Genomic DNA, 18930 nt, shown 5'->3' with positions numbered 1-18930 from the left:
AATTCTAAATGGCAAGGGTAAAACAAAAACAAACATAAATGAAAGCCATGCTTGGTTTGGAGGAATGAAAAAAAGGGGTAAAATGAAAATTAAAAGAAATTTTGCAAATAACGGGGCACCTGGCTGGCTCAGTCAGTGGAGCAGGCGAGGCTTGAGCTGGAGTCGTGGGGTCAAGCCGCTCGTTGGGCGTAGAGAGGACTTAAAATAATATATATATATGTATTGCAAACAGGGAAGAAAAATTTTTCCGGAAGAAAAATGCGTAGCAAAACACATGTCATTAACCCAGTCCATAAATGGGAAAACTGAAGCAGCAAGATCCAACAGAGACCGGGCCTGACAACCCAGCCTCCTCTTTTTCCGCCCACTGCTCGGTGCACAGCACCCTGACCCCCACCCCTCGCCTCTCGGCCCCGAAGCACATCAAAACTCCCAGTATAAAGATGTCACACTGGAAGTCTCCAAAAGTCTTCCTACAGGGCCCGGGCGAGGGAGGCCAGACCCCGGGGCCAAGCTTCAGTGGCAACGCGGGGCGGCGGGGGAAACGCAGCTCGCAGACGCTCCGCGCGCGGGGGTCCGGGTCAAGCCGGCTACTCGGGGCCCACCGCGGCGCAGCGCCCCGCCCGGGGGAGATGCACGAGGCCGCCGCAGGCCTGGCCAGGGCCACTAGGGCTGTCAACCACAGGTGGCGGCGCCTCAGAACCGAGCCCGGGGACTGAGGAAGGGGAAACGCTCATTACAAACTCCATTTTCCTCCCCAGGCCTTTGAAAACGTACGGGGACGAAGAGGGCAGGGGGTGTGAGCGTGTCACGGTGCATGCTTCGGCGGCAGACGGGGGTGGCCTCACCTCCTAGTCTGGCAGGTGCGGAACAGCTGAGTTCCGGGGCCGGCAGCGTCGCCTAACGACCCGGATGCCCCGCCTCCCGCGCGCTCGCCCGCAGGAAACGAAGAGAGCGCGTGCGCGGAAGGCGGGCCCTCTTTCTTGCGCAAGCGCACTAACTACATCCTCCCAGCCGCACCTGCCGCAGGTTTCCGATCGCTTGCTTGGGAAACTCAGGTGAGACTCGAGGCTCAGAAGTCCTGCGCTGGTAGGTGGGCGCATGCGCACCGCGCGCTCTCGGCAGCTGGTCCGGGGCTAGTAGAGCTACCAGGTAAGGGGATGGGGATGCCGGAGAGAATGGTGAAGGGTGGTGGGCTGTGCGCTTGTTGTGGCTCCCCCGTCACACCATCACCTACATTCCCCCTCGTGAGTCGTCGCGTCTGCGGGCTGCTAGCAGCGGGGAGGAATCAGCCGCCCCTGGGGTGGTTGGGGACTGAGGCTTTTTTGTTGGCTTTCTACTCCACGTCCCCCTAGGTAGCCCTTCTCTCCCCTGGGATGCGTGATGGGATTCTCTGTAGGTCTGAAGCCGCATTCTTGTGGCCCTTTCCCTGCCAGCTCTCTGCCAAAACAAAACCAAACCTCACCCCAGCCAAACCTACTACAGCCTCACCACTGTCAAACGCTGGTAACTCCATCCTTCCAGGTATTCAGACCAAAAGCCTTGGAGTAAATCCTTGACATCGCTCTTTGACCCACCGCCTCCGGTCTATCAGCCAGTCTCGTTAACTCTACCTTTAAAATACACCCAGAATCCCACCGCTTCTCACCAGTTCCGCTGCTGTTACGGTGGTCCAAGCCACTGTCATCTCTTCCCGGATTGTCGCTTTACTGGGTTTATCCTTATGCTCGATGCGACTGAGTGATACTAAAGTGTATTGTACCCACAAAGGGGGAGTTAAAAACAACAACTTGGAGCTCCCATTGAGATCTGCCTAACCCTTTAGAGCTAAGTGGGTCCCTTAAAAATAATGTTTGCACCGAGACCTGGAGTTTTTGTGATGTTGAGCCAGTCATTTAGCCAAACTGAGCGTTAATTTCTCCAACTAAAAAGCTGGACTTAACTATTCCTACCTTATATAGTTGTTAATGATTAAATAAGATAAAAAAATATTTGTGATACTGGGTAGGCACTAAACCATTATGTATAAAAACACTATTATTAGAAATGAAGAATTTGAAGTTTAGAGACAGTGGGTGAGTTACCACAAATGCTATGTATAATCTTACATGTTTTTAACTTATAGTAAAAAGAAAAAACTATAATGTTTAAGGATGCACACATGGATGGCAAAACTATGAAGAAAAATAAGAAAATTATATAACTGGTAGGGAATAAAGAGGGCAGCTGACAAGGGTGGTGATAATGGTGATGTGTTATATTGTCTTTTACAGTATAATAAGTTAACCCAAAATTTAGCAGCTTGAAATAACTATAGTCACCTTATTATCTCAGTTTCTATGGGTCAGGAATTTGTTAGTAGTTTAGCTTAGCTCAGACTTTCTTAAGAAGATGTAGTGAAGATGCTACCTCAGACTAAGTCATCTAAAAGTTTGAGGCTCGCTCTCTTTTTTTTTTTAAGATTTTATTTATTTATTCATGAAAGACACACACAGAGAGAAGCAGGCTCCATGCAGGGAGCCTGATGTGGGACTTGATCCTGGATCCCAGGATCACACTCTGAACCAAAGGCAGACTCTCAGCTGCTGAGCCACCCAGGCATCTCTCGAGGGTCTTTCTAAGATGTCTCACTCTTGTGGCTCCCAAGTTTGTAATGGTTGTGGACAGGAGGTCCAGTCTTCAGTTGCTTAAATGTCCTCACTGCATGGTAGCTGACTTTCTTTAGAATAGATAATCTATCCAGAGTTAGAGTGATATAAGAGCTATATAGTGTCTTTTATGACCAAGAAGTCACTCTCTATCATTTCCACAATACCCTATTATAGGTCAATCCTGGTCACTGTGGAAGGGGACTCCACAAGCAGGTGGAGAACCAAGAGTCAAGATCATTAGGGGCCATCTTGGAACCTACTACTTGATTACAAGAGTGTTTGCCTTATAAAAATTCATTACCTGTACATTTGTTTTAAGACATGATAGCCTAGAGAGAAAAGTATTCTATTATTACAAAATCACAAAGTAAAGACCCTTCTTTTTTTTTAAGATTTTATTAATTTATTCATGAAAGACACACAGAGAGGCAGAGATATAGGCAGAGGGAGAAACAGGTTCCCTGCAGGGAGCCCGATGCGGGAATCAATTCCAGGACTGCGGGATCGTGACCTGAGCCAAAGGCAGACATTCAACCACTGAGCCACCAGGGGCCCCAAGACCCCTCTTGTTCTTATCATAGCTAAACATTTAGAATTTGTGAAAGCTTGGGCCACAGTGGTAGGGATATAGGGAACTTGTCTTTGGGGTTTACAGCCTGGTTAGGAAGATACACATTAAAAATTGGGGAGGGGGGGAAGCAAAACAAAAAGTACAATAATAATTTTCCCATCCAGTGTAATTGTCCATACTCTCAGTTGCAATTGACAGAATCCCTACTCCAACAAGTTTAAGTAATGAAGAAATTTATTAGCCCATATAGCTAGGAAGAATGTTACGTCACGGTATCAAAGAAAGGGCTACAGGAATCAGGGTCTTTCTTAGGAACTAGAGTTTGAGACTCATGGCTTTTAGGATTCCCTTCGTCCATTTTTTCTATCTGGCTTCATTCTACCGAACAGGATCTCTTAAGTGGTTAGGGAATGGCCATTTGGAGCCCAGCTTCACATACTTCCAGTTCAGAAACGCCAGTGGAGATCTCTTTCCCCACATAATCTATTAATATCATGTAAGGAAAAAGATGCTTACGTGCCCTGGTTTGATCATCCACTCCTCTGTTGCTGGCACATAGTGTACTATAATTGGGAGTGCCCAGAGGAGTATAGGGTACTGAAATTGCCACCCTCCACTAGAACCCCATGGAGGGCAAAAAAGCATATGTGATCAGCCTGGGTGGCTCAGTGGTTTAGTGGTGCCTTCAGCCCAGGGCCTGATCCTGGAGACCCAGGATAGAGTCCCACATCAGGCTCCCTGCATGGAGCCTGCTTCTCTCCCTCTGCCTGTGCTCTGCCTCTCTCTCTCTCTCTCTCTCTCTCTCTCTCTCTCTTTCATAAATAAATAAAATCTTTAAAAAAAAACAGCATATGTGCACTGCAACAAATGACTACCCTTTGTAACTAACTCCTGTGCCAGTAGCACTGATACCACCTGGGAGCCTATTAGAAATACAGAACTTCATGCTCTAGCTCAGAATCAGACACTGGCTCTTAAGAAGATCCTGAGGCAATTTAAATACATAATAAAGTTTGAGATGCACTTTTCTTGATAATTATTTTATTCCTGTAAGGGAAAATAATTACATGATTTTAACTATCTTGGATGGAAACTCTACTCAAAAATGTTTTCATTGGGATCCCTGGGTGGCTCAGCAGTTTAGCATCTGCCTTTGACCCAGGGTGTGATCCTGGAGACCCAGGATCAAGTCCCACATTGGGTTCCTTGTATGGAGCCTGCTTCTCCCTCAGCCTGTGTCTCTGCCTCTCTCTGTGTGTGTCTCATGAATAGATAAATAAAATCTTTAAAAAAATGTTTTCATATAAGTAAGATGTTAACTATATTAAGTTCCAAATGAGCAGCTTGAGTATGAAATGCTATAGAGCAAAGCCTGGAATGGTCAGGGCATATTTTATGGAGGGTAGCCTAGACTTAGGAGGAAGGAAATATCTGTAGTAAGTTCAAAGGGCAATGAGAAGCCCATGTGACTTGAATATTGAATCCTAAAGGAGCTTCAGAGATCAGATTACGAAGGATCCCTCCTGCTCCTGTATTAAAGTGAAGGATTTGAAATAGGTTAAATGACATGACTTTTTAAAAATATTTTATTTATTTATTCATGAAAGACAGAGAGAGAGAGGCAGAGACATAGGCAGAGGGAGAAGCAGGCTCCCCATGGGGAGCCCGATGCAGAACTCAATCCCAGGATCCTGGGATCCCAGGACCTTTGGATCACAACCTGAGCCAAAGACAGATGTTCAACCACTGAGCCACCCAGGTGCCCTGACCTGACTTATGTTTTTTTAAAAAACCACTCTAGAGGGGCACCTGGCTGGCTCAGTGGGAAGAGCATGTGATTCTTGATCTCAGAGTCATGAATTTTAGCCCCACGTTTGATATAGAGATTACTAAAAAAAATAAATAAATAAACTTTTTAAAAAGTCTTTAAAAAAAAAACCAAATAGCATGTAGGAAACAGATTGGAAGAGGAGAGGCCAAATGCAATGAAACCAACTAGAAATTCTAATAGTTTAGGTGAGAAAGAAATGCCTGAACTAAAGCAATGGTCACAACTATAGGAAAAAAGGGTGTTGTAGAGGAAGGCTTGGCAGAGGCTTATAAGAGGTCAAGACTAGGCAGATTGTACTGACATTCATTTGAAAATAATAGAGTCTTAAAAAGAAAAGAAAAGAAAAGAAAAGAAAAAATGATAGGGGATGGGGATGCCTGTGTGGCTCAGTGATTGAGCATCTGCCTTTGGCCCAGGGAGTGACCCTGGAGTCCCGGGATCAAGTCCCACACTGGGCTTCTTGCATGGAGCCTGCTTCTCTCTCTGCCTATGACTCTGCCTCTCTCTCTCTCCATGTCTTTCATGAATAAATAAATAAAATTAAAAAAAAAAGAAAATAGTAGGGGATGAAGGAGATATGAGGTGGAAGAGAATGAGTTGTTGGAGAGCTTCACACAGAAAGATGTTGGGAGGCACTTGGTTGTGTGGGAGAGCTCCAGAGAAAGGCCTACTTCCATTATAAACTAAAATAATGAGTATTGTTCCTTTATCCTATTTGATTTGTAGATACCTTTGCCATATGAAGTTGAACATGGCAGAAGAAGAGGACTATATGTCTGATTCCTTCATTAATGTCCAGTAAGTAAATGCGTACACCTCACATAATGATATGTAGGAGACTCCTAAGTAAGAACATTGATTTTAAATGGGAATTGGAAAGTCAGTTTTATTGATTTATGGAAATGCTTCCTAGATATCCATACAAAGATACTTCCCTATTAATGCTCAACATTTGACTTCTACCCTCAATTCTTGTTATTCTTCTCTTCCAAGGAAATTTACTCTTCTTTATTTTGTCTTACTGTTTCTTCTAGCTAATATTCAACTTTGTTCTTTATTATTTCCAACCTCCTAGAAAAATTAGTGTAAAATTACTATTTCTTCAACTCTACTTCCTTCAGTTTCCTGCAATCTGTCACCAGCCTTTATTATGTTTACTAAAACAGCCAGCCTTGGAGGTCACTGATTATGTTCTAATATCAATAATAACAAAGGTGATCATAGAAGTGGTGCTGAACTTTTAAGTAGTGTCAAGTTAATAAGTAGCAAAGTTATGAAAAAACTTAATATACTCATTTAATATAACGTTTCCCTTTACTCTTTAGACAAGACATTAGACCAGGTTTGCCAATGCTAAGGCAGATCCGAGAAGCCCGTCGGAAAGAAGAAAAGCAACAGGAAGCTAATTTGAAAAATAGGCAGAAGAGTTTAAAAGAAGAAGAACAAGAAAGACGTGACATTGGGTTGAAGAATGCACTAGGCTGTGAAAACAAAGGATTTGCCTTGCTGCAAAAGATGGGATATAAAAGTGGTCAGGCCCTTGGCAAGAGTGGTAAGTTCTGTCTGGACATAAACAGGTGTTCCTAGCCACCAAGTGGTGATTTATTGATGAGTCCCAGAGACTTTACCCAACTATGCCAAAATTAAAACAACTGAGTTAATTAGTCTCTTATATGCCAAGAAGCATATGGAGAACTTTCATCTTCCTACGTTTAGACAACCATTTGCCATCAAGAGCTACTTATCAACCCAGCTCAGCCTTCAAGGCCCTAATATCTGGCGTGCACAAGGCTAACAATGAAGGCAGCAGCTAAGACTGGTGGTGAGAGAAGGGTTGAAAAGTACAAAGGGCCAAAGGACAGTGAAGTAACATTAAGGAGGATGGCAGGACTCTGCACTGCTCGCTCTGTACCCATGGCAACTGCTTCAGGGAGCACATGGTTGGATAAGCTCAATTCTCACTTCCCTTTTAGAAAGCGGAAAGTTTATTAAGATGTAGATGGCATAGATGTGTAGCAGCTTCTATGAGCTGTCTTTCTGTTCTTTATTATAATTGCTTTGATCCTCACCTGTCAAGGTTTTGCTTTCTCTAGAAACTACTACCCTCTTGGACATAGAGAATCAGTATTTTCACTTCTTGAAACTCTACCTTCAGATGGCGTAGAAGGCTGTGGGTCAGCCTTATGAGGAACAGGTATCTGAAGGCAAAGAAAGTAGTTGATTATAGAGTATAGTCAGTTTTCAGTTTGAAGTGGCATTGAAACTGGAGGGTATGTATAGAACATTGTCACATTGCATACCATGCTCACCTATAGTTTGAGGAAGCATTTCTAAAGTAGTTTGTGTGTTTTGTTCTCTTTTCTTAGGAGATGGCATTGTTGAGCCAATCCCCCTTAACGTCAAAACAGGTATATAATTATTTTGAGCATATTTACCAGTAATAATAACTTACGCTTAAATCTAGCACATGTATTTGTTTACTAAATACTTTTTTTATGGTAGCGCTATTACAGTTCTTATCACAGGAAGCACTCAGTAAAATGTTTCTTAAACTTCTAAATCTTTTCTTTTCTTTTTTTTTTTTTTTTTTTTTTTTTTTTTTTTTTTTGATAGTCACACAGAGAGAGAGAGGCAGAGACATAGGCAGAGGGAGAAGCAGGCTCCATGCACCAGGAGCCCGACATGGGATTCGATCCCGGGTCTCCAGGATCGCGCCCTGAGCCAAAGGCAGGCGCTAAACCGCTGCGCCACCCGGGGATCCCTAAATCTTTTAAACTAAAAATAAAAGTTTCAGTGAATGTAAAATAAAATTTAAATCACAAAAATGTAGGAAAAAATTGTAACTATTAAAAGTGGAAAGCAATTTTTGTCCTTTGAAATGTCCTAAAAGTTTGCAAGACAGATTTATCCATTCAGTGTTTTTCTTAATACTTTGAATGAAGAGAAAAATATATATATTTTATTTATTCATTATGTTTATATGAAAGTATGACAGTTGATACTATTTTCCCAATTTAAAAAATTTTGTATAGTGTGATTGTCTTATCAGATCAGACTAATCTTTGTAAAAACCAAATTGTGTTTGGGTTTAGAAAAAAAATCTCTAATGTTTTCTCCTGTCATTCATGTCAAATGATTTTGAATGATTGTTCTCAAATTAGAATTGTGTGTAATTTGCAAATATGTCAGTTGCCGTGTTTTGAGGTGAAGCCTGCAGGTTCCTCAGCAGAGTTTGCTGTTTGAACAGGAAAAAGCGGCCTTGGTCATGAGGCATTACTGAAACGGAAAGCAGAGGAAAAACTAGAAAGTTATAGGAGAAAGATTCACATGAAAAACCAAGCTGAAGAAACAGCTGCAGAGCAGTTTCGGTAACACTTTGTATTTGAGCTATCTGGGGATTCACCTTGTCTTTATTGTGGTGTGTTTTCTGATACTTGGGCACGTACAATGGGTAAAAAGAGTACAGACTCTTAGTGGAACTGTTGTCTTCTCTCGACTAGACTGCGACTTAAACATAAGCAAGATGAAGTGAAGCTGGAAGGGGACCTGAGAAGAAGCCAGCGAGCCTGCCGGCAGTTGGATACACAGAAGGCAAGCCTTTCACCTCTATTCAGTTTGGAATACTTTTTTGGCATCCAGTGTGATTTGCCCTGTAATTAGAAAAAAAAAGAAAGAAAAGAACGCCAAGCTCAGTGTATCTCGCCTGCTACCCAGTAAAGCTTTCATCTTAACACACGCCACTGATCCTTAATTATTGATATGACAATGACTTGTCTGCTGCAAGAACTGGAGTAGTCTGAATTACCCAATGAGTGTCAAATAACATTTTTGTATTTAATTATCCCCTGCTTATTCAAGTATTGATGACTTGGAGCTGGTGCATGTAGAAATTCTGTTCGCCAGAATACTTAATTAATAAGAATAGCCTATTTTCAGTACCTCTTGTGTTTCTAATCAGTAAAATCATGGTAGACTACTGTCTATTTCAGATGTGAGTGATTTTTAAAATTCCATTTTTGCTTTTATTTTTTTATTTTGGTATTTCCATCAAAATGAAATTACTTCATTTAAAGTCTCAAAAATGTTTTAAAATTTTCCTCATATGTAAATAGACGACTGGAAGCCATTTCTCACTTTTCTATATTTTCATAGCACTTTGTGTCTGTGTCATGACCCTTAGGATTTCTAGCGTATATGTATTATCTCATACCCATTAGGCTATGTATACATGTAGCATCTTTTCCCTATTAGACCGGTGACAACTTGGGGACATTCTTTGAACTGGATCTTCATCCCCATGGTTTATAGAGCATAGTGTTTTACTCTTGGAGCAACCACTCAGAAAATATTTAATTGAGAGAAAATGAATTCATGTTGACATGAACATACTTGTGTTTAATTGGAAGTAATTCTGCATTTTCAGAACATTCAGGTTCCTAGGGAAGCATGGTACTGGTTGGGGCTCGAAGAGGAGACTGACGAAGAGGAGGAGAAAGAGCAAGATGAAGATGACTATAAAAGTGAAGACTTAAGTGTATGTTTTGGCACCAGTTCCTTGAGCAGGCTGTCTCAGCCTTGGCACCATTAACACTTTGAGCTGGGTGGTTGTTTGTTGGGAGATGCTGTTCTTTGCCTTGTAGCAGCATCCCTATCCCTGGCTTCCACCCTTTGGATGCCAGTTCCACCTCCCCCTGTGACAACCATAAATGTCTCCAGACATTACTAAATGTCCCTGAGAGGGAAAATCAGCCCCTGTTGAGAACCACTGCATTATGAGGTTATTTTATTAACCCCAAACCAAACTATATACTTTCTTCCCTTAGCTTCAGTTTATACTCTCATCTAAGCTTCAGTTTGGATGATGGATGAGCTGCAAATGTAAATTATTTTAATTTCTACCTTGTTGCCTATTAAATTTCTGTAAGTGATTCTGTAGGAGTATCTCTCTCCTCTACTCATAAACAAAGCAAAACAAAACAAAACCACAGTTCAAAGGAAGTGGAGATTATTCAATGAAGGAAGGACATTTCTATGGTTCTCTTTATATAAGCATTTGCAAGAAACTTGTACAATTTGCAAAACCAATGTTCCACTTAACTGAGAGACCATTGATGGGAATTTTAAGGACAGAGGGAGGCAGTGTTCACTCTTGGCCCATGGGAGAGGAAGATTCTTTGAAAATAGAACGGGTCTTTAAAGGATTTTTTTTTTTTTTTTAAGGATTCTGATTAAAACAGAGCCAACCCAAACCTATTTTCTAAATGTTACCAAGTGTCTCTTTGTGTCTGGCAAACTTGTGAAAATATCAGGGTGGCTGATAAACTGGGATGTGTTCTAATATACGTGTTCTGCCCTTGGTACCTGGTTAAGAGAATAGCAGAAGATTTATGGCCTTGGGCTGATTTGGCAGGATCCAAGATACCATAAAACCAAGATTCTATTCAGTTCGAACTATTAATGTGCCTATGTTCTCTATCCAGATACTAGAAAAATTACAAATACTGACTGGTTATTTAAGAGAAGAACATCTGTATTGTATTTGGTGTGGAACAGCCTATGAAGGTAAGAGAATGCTTCATACTTTTTAGATACTGAATACAAATGTTCTTTGATATTTTTTACTTTCTGTGTGTTTGTGTGTGTGAAAGTCACATTTCCCATAGATGATGGAAATTTCTTATTCCATCCAAATGGCAATGTGGGATCAATGTCTTAATAATTGAGGCCTTATTAAAGGTGCTTTTAATTTTTCAGAAACTAAATGTGCAGAAGGGAATTTTTCAGTCTTCTATTTCAAAATGAAGAATTTGAGTTACTTAGGAATGATGATTTGTTTTCATGCTTCATGTTTAAAGATTCTTTCTGCAGCTATAATACTCGAAAGATATTTAAAATTTATAGAACTAGCTTTTATGTAGTTAGAATATTGTCCCTGAACTATAAAAATCAGAATGTTGAAATCCACTTCCATTTTATTTTTTATTGTAAGGAAAGAAATAGGTTTACAATTTGCCAGATGTGTTATAGAGCCGAGTACTTTCCCTTCTAATACATTCGCCGAAGTTGGCTCTGTTAACTGGAATTTAGGGACTTTATACTTGACAGTAAAGACTTGTTGGTTATTGTTGTATCTTTTCCTGATTTAGCCAAGTAGCAAACACAGCTACAAAATATGTTAATATAATTTTCTGGAATCGTTTACTGGATAAATCCCATTAATCTTTTATTTTCCTCACATAAATCACAGATAAAGAAGACCTCTCTTCAAATTGCCCAGGACCAACTGCCGCAGATCACGACTAAGATTACTCTCAATAAGTACAATCTTAGAAAATGTTATTGTTTGCTAAAAACAGATAGTTGAGGAGTTAGAATTCCCAAATTATGTCAGTAAAGAAAGATGGTCTTTTCTATGTTGTGTTCTTTCTGTAACTTTGGAAATACTTTGTACTTTATGGTTGTTCATCAGTTTCAAGAAAATAATGGAATGCTATCTCAGAACTCAAGGGCAATTACAATTTATGACTTGATTGTGATGCTTATGGGGCTTAAGGACACCAATAGGTAACTCTCTTATTCCCCTCTTTTCTTTGGAACAAATTAAGAAATAAAACATGGGAGTCAGAGAGAGATCAAAATGTCAGCTTTATTATCAGGGAAGCCAAAGTAGAGAGCCAGGTTGTCTTGTTTTCCTATCAGGCTCCCTAAAATATCTCTCTGCCTGCATACAACTGCAAACCTCTGCCTTGCCAGAGATAGAGCCCACCTTGGCATTCTGAGACCATTTAGCTTTCAAGGTGAGAGAACCCACTGGGGGCTGGGCCACACGTGCTGAGTTCCTGCTCCCAAAACCACTCATCAGATGAGAGTCTTTTGAGAGGAAATGAATGAGGATTCACAGAGCTTGTTCCCACACTTCTGTCTCCCAGGGAGGAAGAAAAAGTCCCTTCTGTCCATGCGAGCATGAGGAGGGAAAGGTATTCCCCTTGGTAAGACCAGTATAAGAGGCAATGTTCCATTAACACTACTTCATTGACATTACTTCATTCTAGCCAGTTTTAGAAACAAAATCATTATGATACTTCTGGAAAAATCATGAGTTTTCACGACAATGTGAACATCCATTGTAGGTGATCGATTGCAGGTTTTGGCTAAAGAAACTTAAGAATTGGGAGTAACCTTAGATATCAGGTGATCCAACTACTTACTAAATTTGAGGGCCTTTGGATAACATTCCCAGCAGGTGGTAATCCAACCTCTGCCTTTATTTTTCTAGCCATTGAGAGCTCACTGCCTTAAAATAGATTGTTCCATTGCTGGATAACTATGTGATTTTTTAAAGTCATTTTTCTAAAAATCTGCTTCCCTATAATTTAACCGAATATAGCTAAGCACATACCATGTGACACACCTCTAAAGATCTTCAGCCAAAATTTGGCATCAAAAGTCATGAACTTTTTTTAAAGTTTACAAGCTCAGGTGCCTCCCCTAATGATTTTGATTCAGCTGGTCTAGAATAATTTCTGGATATCTGTATTTCTTTTGAAGTTCGAAGAATGAGCCTGATAAGCACCTGTGGATGAAGACTAGTTCTACAGGTTAGAAATAGAGCACTGTTACATTCTTGGGGTACAATTTTATAGCTCACCTTTCAGTACCATTGAGCAAAGGATCAACTTCCTTCCTTTTATTAGAAACCTCACACCCAAGAACACAGCAAAAGCTAAGTTATATTTGAGTTAAGATAATCAATAGTACAACTTGTGTCGGCCTCTGCCCTAATATGACCTAATTCATTTGTTATCATGTTTAGCTTGGGGAACTTTAAAAAAGGATAATACGGGGATCCCTGGGTGGCGCAGCGGTTTGGCGCCTGCCTTTGGCCCAGGGCGCGATCCTGGAGACCCGGGATCGAATCCCACGTCAGGCTCCCGGTGCATGGAGCCTGCTTCTCCCTCTGCCTGTATCTCTGCCTCTCTCTCTCTCTCTGTGACTATCATAAATAAATAAAAATTAAAAAAAAAAAAGGATAATACGAACATAATACGAACATCCTACCCCAAGAGATTCAGATGTAATTGGTCGGTGTGGCCTGAACATTACTATCCTTGATTCTGAGACTCAGCAGAGCTTGTGAATCACCTAGTTAACTTCCAAGCCTCTGTTCTTCATCCAGAAAATGAATTACTATTTTTGTGAATATAAACATACATATTTATATATATAATACTAGAGTTTATACAGTTGGATAATAGTATGTAATATTTACTTTTTCACTTAAAAAATAAAATTGAATTAATAGCTAAAACAAAGGAGTTCATCTTTCCTTGGAATTACAGTCAGATGTGTTATTGTCATTTCAGCCAGTATGCTGACATTCATGTAGCCATTCCCAAAGCCACGTGGATTGTTCTAGATGGAACAGAGTTAGGCATCAGCTTTTTCTCCAGTTACCAACTATTGAAACAACTTCCCACCTGCCTACAGTGGCCAAGAATATTTTTAAGGTGTTCTTGCATAGTTAGGCTGAGAATGTGCAGATAACCTTGATGGGATCTGGGACTCCACCAGAGTTATAGTCTGTGTTTCCAGGTCAAGGGCTAGAACTAGGCCTACCTTGGACAGCGGGAAACATCCCTCCAGTCTTATCCATCAACAATGAAAAACACAGGCTTTCAATATGAGTAAAAATTTATTTTTATTAATAAAACTCTGTTGATATCATAATGACAATGAAAACCAAGGGAAGCAAAACATTAAAAAGAATTTTTAAATTTTCTTTAGTGAATTTGAATTTGCTTCAGTGAAATTTATGTGAAATTTGAAACTTTAACTCATCATGTTGTCATTTACTTTTGTTTATATTGTCCTGTTTATTTTCAGTCCTATCTATAATTTCTTAAGTGTTTCATTTTCTTAATATAAATCCAAAACACCAGAGCTTCTATAAGCCAAAATAAACAGACTTTAATGCATAAAATTGGTTTGCCTTAAACACCTTTATTTTTTAAGTGTTATTTGTCATTTAATTGTCGAAATTTGAAAGTGATCATTATTTAGTATTAGACACAGTCTGTAGGATCAAGCATATGAAATTCTTAATACTTTTATTTCCCACCAATTCAAAAGCACTTGCAGAGTTCCTGCTTTATGCCTTGGGCATATAAAAATGAAAGAGCCTTTCCCTGCTTTTCCGTAATTCACAAAAAGAGCCACATAGGATTACTGAGTTCCAAGGCAGATCGGTGAGCATAACACTGAGGTGCTGAACAACAGCAGTAGCTGGGAGAAATTTAATTCTGAGTGGGGTTGACAGAACACTATGACATCACTCTGAATTTGGTCCTGAAAACCTTGATACACAAAGTTATGAGGGTTACAGTATGACCCAGCACTTCCTTCCACTCCCAGGCATTTATCCAAGAGAAATGAAAACATATGTTCACATAAAACTTGTACAGGAATATTCATAGTAGCATTGTTCATAACAGCAGGAAAGTGGAAACAACCCAAATGCCCATCGACTGATGAATAAATAAAATGTGATACATCCATATAATTGATAATGAGTTGGCAATAAAAAGGAATGAAGTACCAATCCATGCCATGACATGGGTGAACCTTGAAAACATTATGCTAAGTGAAAAAGACCACATATCCTATGATTCTATTTAAATGAAATGTCCAGAGTGGCTGAATCTGTAGAGATGGAAGGTAAATTAGTGGTTGCTGAGCTTTGTGGGTAAGATGAGAGTGCTAATGGGTATGGGTTTTCCTTTTGTGATGGCTGCACAACTCTGAACATACTTGACACCACTGAACTGTATAGTTTAAATGGGTGAAATTGTATGCTTTGTGAATTATATATCAGTAAAATTTTATTTTAAAAAAATGAATTTTAGGTAGAAACCATAGCAGGGAGCCATTAAGTGCAAAACCTTATTCAAGTCACACAGCCAGCCTACATGGTGAGGGCTTATTCAAGTAACAGTGATCATGGGTCATGGAGTGGGAACCCCCAGAGGAGCATGGCCCTGCCAACACTTCAACTTTAGCCTAGTGTAACTCATTTCAGATTTCTGACCTTCAATACCGTAAGAGAATAAATGTATGTTGTTTTAAGCCTTCAGGTTTGTGGTAATTTGTTACAGCAGTCATAGAAAATAGACACAGGTCTCAAATCAACCCCTGAAGAGCCACACATATTTGAGAGAGATTTGCCTCACAGTTTTACCAGTTATACAGTTTTTAGTCAGAGTTTAAACCAACAGTGAGGCCACCATGTATCTGTCAACCATAGTCAATTCATCTGAGGAAATGTAGGATTGGGATAGGCCATAGTCCTAGATACAGAATCACAGACATTAACGTCTGGGTGGACATTTAGATACAAAGAATAAGTATCTAAATGGACTGTCTGCCATACTTTGTTCCTTATCCTGCTCTCCTCTATATAATCTCTGTTGGCAACCCCCTGGATTCTAAATTGAGCTTCAGGGGTTACTTCCAGAAAACATACACATCATTTTGTGTATAATTCCATCCTTTCTATCATGTCCGTATCGTGTTTCCTACAGTCGGCTCTACATCTTCACTCGAATATTCTGGCAGCAACACAAACACGGCATCTCCAAACGAAAGCTAACATTTTGCCTCCCATGCATGCTCCATCTCACCATGTGGACAGACATGAGGTGGCCTCACTATTGGTTTAAATTCTAACGAAAAATTGTATAATAGACAAAACTGTGACACAAAATACCTCTCAAGGATGTGTGACTTTTGGGGGATTAATGTGATGGAGGCCTGTTATTTCCTGTAATGGCATCCAGTCATTCTCTTTCAAACAAACCTGGAGGTAATGTCTGCTGCATACCTTCTCCTTAATTCCCACAATTAGTTACCAACTCCTCTTGGTTCTGACTCCACTATTTTTTCTATCTTTCATATACAGTCTCTTCCTGCTCTAACCCATTTTAAACACACTGTTTCAATGAACTGGTTGGGTCACACTCCCGCTCAAAAACCAAAAACCTCATTTGTCACCTTTGGAAGTTGCCAGGGCACCAACTCATTCTAAAAATAAGTATTTATCCCATCTGTCCCATTCAGCTTTAGAGTAAATATAGAAGAATCACAGATGACAAAGAGGTTTGATAAAATCCAAAAAATCCCTATTTTGCAACCTCTAATGAAATAATAGATCCAAACAATCATCAATGGTTGCTAAAACTGTTAGGTGGAAGATGGAGAGGAGCCCACTGATCCATCTTAAGATCACCAAAAATGGAACAACCAAACATATTCCTCCTGAAGTGATGCAAAAAAAGTATATAGTATCACCTATGCAGTATTCTTGGAGGGAAAATTTTTGAACCAGAATCAAATCAAGCTTCTAGCTCTAACTAGACATGATGGGGATGCTATCAGTCAAATCCTGAGTGAAGGAAATTCTATAAGATATGTGATCCAGTTGCTTCCTCAAATAAGTGGCAAGAGGTAAAGTTTAAAACGGGTAAATGTTACAGAGTAAAAGAGACATCAGCTACAGCAATGTTGGATCCTGATTTATACAAGCAGTGAAATATATTTTTGTAAAGAAAACTGAATAGATAAAATTATTATGTGACAAGGAAATCTTATTAATTTTGCTGAATGACAATGTATCATGGTTTTATTAAAATTCAAATGATCTTATGTCAGGGATACATTTTAAGGATTTACAATGAAATAATTTAATGCCTGAGATTCGCTTTAGTATATACTAGTAAAAAAAAAAAATTCTAAAAAGAAAGGGGGAGACATATAAGAAAGGTAGAATATTACTGATGGTTGTTGAAACTGGGTGATGGGTACATAGAGTTTCACAATTCTAGTCTCTTTTTTAAGAGTTTATTTATTGGGGCACTTGGGTGGCTAAGTCAGTTAAGCATCTGCCTTCAGTTCAGGTCATGATCTCAGGGTCCTAGGACTGAGCCCCACATTAGGCTCCCTGCTCAGTAGGGAGTCTCCCTCTGCTCCTGCCCCTGCTCATGCTCTCTCAAATAAATAAAATAAATTTAAAAAAAAATTTAAGAGAGGGAGAGAAGCAGATGACGCACTGAGTGCAGAGCCACACATGGGGCTCGATCCAACCACCGTGAGATCATGACCTGAGCTGAAATGAAGAGTCTGATGCTTAACCGACTGAGCCACCCAGGCAACCCCTATTCTGATTTAATGTATGTTTTAACATAAAAAAAATCATAAAAATAAGTATGAAAAATACTGGAATCATTCGTTATTCCATAACCAAAACTGAATATGCCAGGAGCCTCAAGTTATGGTCAACACTGTTGTGAGTTTATGTTTCTAGTGAGTGTCCTGGATAATGGAGTGTTGGAAAAGGTGGTATTTAGACTTCTAAACATTTCATCTCAGATACATATATTTTAAGAATTGTAAAAGTATAAGGCAATTTTAGAATGGTAGTTGATTGGTATAAAGTTTGAATCAACCATCAATCCAAGATGGCACCCAAAGTATCTTCTGCTAGTCCCTCCAACAACTCAGAGAAACAAACCAGTATATCCAATGTTTCTCAGGTGTTTCTTTTCCAAAATTTAAGTCACGCCTCTTGCCCAGAATACTGCCCATACAGCTCCTCTCTACTCATCTAAATCCCTCACCTAAGTCTCACTGGAATGCCATGTCTAAGCCCTGCACTATGATACCTCAGTAGAAAGTGATCTCCCACAAACCCACTATTCTCTGTTTCCCTACTGTCTCCCAGCACAGTTATCTCTCTAAAGTGTTTGTTCTAACAGATACAAAATGTATTTAAGATAAAAGAATGACTATGCAGTAAACTGTAGTAAACTCAACAGCCAGTTTAAGAAAAAAACAGTGAACCTTTGCACTTCACCTCGCTAGTCGCACCACTTCCATCCCTCCTCAGAGAACCACTATGGGATTTAATATTTCTTATTCCTTTCTTTCCCTGTATTGTTTTTTTACCACATTTTTGGGTTTCTAAACAAAATTATGTCATTTAGCATTCTCTGGAACTTTATGTAAAGAGAACCATTCTGTCCACATTTTCTGTAACCAGCTTTGTTTGCTAACATTATGTTCCTATGAGATGTATCATGTTACTGCATTTAGCTTGTAATTCATCCATTTTCACTGCTATGTAGTATTACAATGTGTGACAAATGTGTGACAAATACAATTTATTTATCCATTCTTCTTGTGATGTAGATTGTTTTTTATTCTTTTGGCCATTATAAACAGAGCTTCTATGAACATTCTTGTAGGTATTAATGTAGGAATGGAATTGATGGCTTTGAGGGTATATACGCCTTCAACTTAATCAGATCAGACCAAACTGTTTTCCAAAATGATTGTATATCACTTTTTATGGGTCCCCTATTTCTCTAGCTAGCTTGTCAGCTATTTAAGACAGGGAAGGATGTTATATTTTTTGGCTTAGAAACAGTGAACATTAAATAAACAATTATTAGTTGATCTACTAATTGATATAAAAAATTTGAGAGATTTCTCCCCCTATGTTTATAATAAGGAGATGAGCCAGGAAAAAGGCAAATGTATGAATGTCTCTGAAGTAAAAAAAAAAAAATTGAGCCTTCTTAAAATGTAGTGAAAAATTAAGGGAAAAATGAAAATAGGAGGTAAATACCCGAGAAGATTTTAGACCATTACAGAAAAAATTGAATATCCAAAGCAGAATACTTTTTTAGAAGGGCTCTAACATGTCCTTGACTTCTTTTTTTCTGCAACATTATTCCAGTCCTTCAAAGTCTCCAGTATTTCATATGCATTAGGTCGTTTCATGGGCTCAAGTGATAGTAATTTCTCCAGAAGTTGTTTCTGTAATG

General features: G+C 39.6%; 3 protein-coding genes across 17 annotated transcripts in view; 1 reads left to right on the top strand and 2 right to left on the bottom strand.

Annotated features, from left to right (window-relative positions):
• Window positions 1-971, bottom strand: part of HEATR5B (HEAT repeat containing 5B) — a 98800-nt gene extending 97829 nt beyond the window's left edge. Inside the window, exon 1 of one of the 5 annotated variants that reach the window (XM_026018993.2) lies at window positions 849-971. The gene's annotated coding sequence lies outside the window, so the exon portion shown is untranslated. Of the gene's footprint in view, window positions 1-119 lie in introns of all 5 variants that reach the window. The other 4 variants (XM_072767296.1, XM_026018994.2, XM_026018995.2 and 1 more) reach the window with 4 other exon arrangements.
• GPATCH11 (G-patch domain containing 11) lies at window positions 955-14033 on the top strand. 2 transcript variants are annotated; one of them, XM_026018991.2, is made up of 9 exons: window positions 955-1152; window positions 5780-5851; window positions 6379-6605; window positions 7420-7461; window positions 8301-8421; window positions 8554-8644; window positions 9477-9587; window positions 10534-10615; window positions 11301-13365. In XM_026018991.2, the coding sequence occupies exons 2-9, from the start codon at window positions 5793-5795 to the stop codon at window positions 11354-11356; spliced, it is 789 nt and encodes a 262-aa protein (XP_025874776.1). In that variant the 5' UTR covers window positions 955-1152; window positions 5780-5792; the 3' UTR covers window positions 11357-13365. The 2 variants fall into 2 exon arrangements, with proteins under 2 accessions (XP_025874776.1, XP_025874777.1); XM_026018992.2 differs by having other exon boundaries at window positions 977-1058; window positions 11301-14033.
• The window catches only part of EIF2AK2 (eukaryotic translation initiation factor 2 alpha kinase 2), a 37882-nt gene continuing 32985 nt past the window's right edge, over window positions 14034-18930 (bottom strand). For 6 of the 10 annotated variants that reach the window (XM_072767300.1, XM_072767301.1, XM_072767298.1 and 3 more), the window contains one exon: window positions 14034-18922. In XM_072767300.1, the coding sequence (XP_072623401.1) occupies window positions 18800-18922 (123 nt within the window). In that variant the 3' untranslated portion in view covers window positions 14034-18799. The remainder of the gene's footprint in view (window positions 18923-18930) is intronic. The other 4 variants (XR_012003170.1, XR_012003172.1, XR_012003171.1 and 1 more) reach the window with 1 other exon arrangement.

This window comes from Vulpes vulpes, chromosome 8, assembly GCF_048418805.1.
Source record: "Vulpes vulpes isolate BD-2025 chromosome 8, VulVul3, whole genome shotgun sequence".
NCBI classification, from domain to species: Eukaryota; Metazoa; Chordata; class Mammalia; order Carnivora; family Canidae; genus Vulpes; species Vulpes vulpes.
The sequence above is the reverse complement of the archived record's forward strand: the minus strand, read 5'-3'. Positions and strand labels throughout refer to the sequence as shown.

Excerpts from the sequence above, each read along its gene's own strand:
- GPATCH11 (XM_026018992.2), top strand. The coding sequence starts at position 5,793 with ATGAAGTTGAACATGGCAGAAGAAGAGGACTATATGTCTGATTCCTTC. Across the intron at positions 6,606-7,419 it reads TCAGGCCCTTGGCAAGAGTG|GAGATGGCATTGTTGAGCCA; the intron begins GTAAGTTCTGTC and ends CTCTTTTCTTAG. Across the intron at positions 8,422-8,553 it reads ACAGCTGCAGAGCAGTTTCG|ACTGCGACTTAAACATAAGC; the intron begins GTAACACTTTGT and ends TCTCTCGACTAG.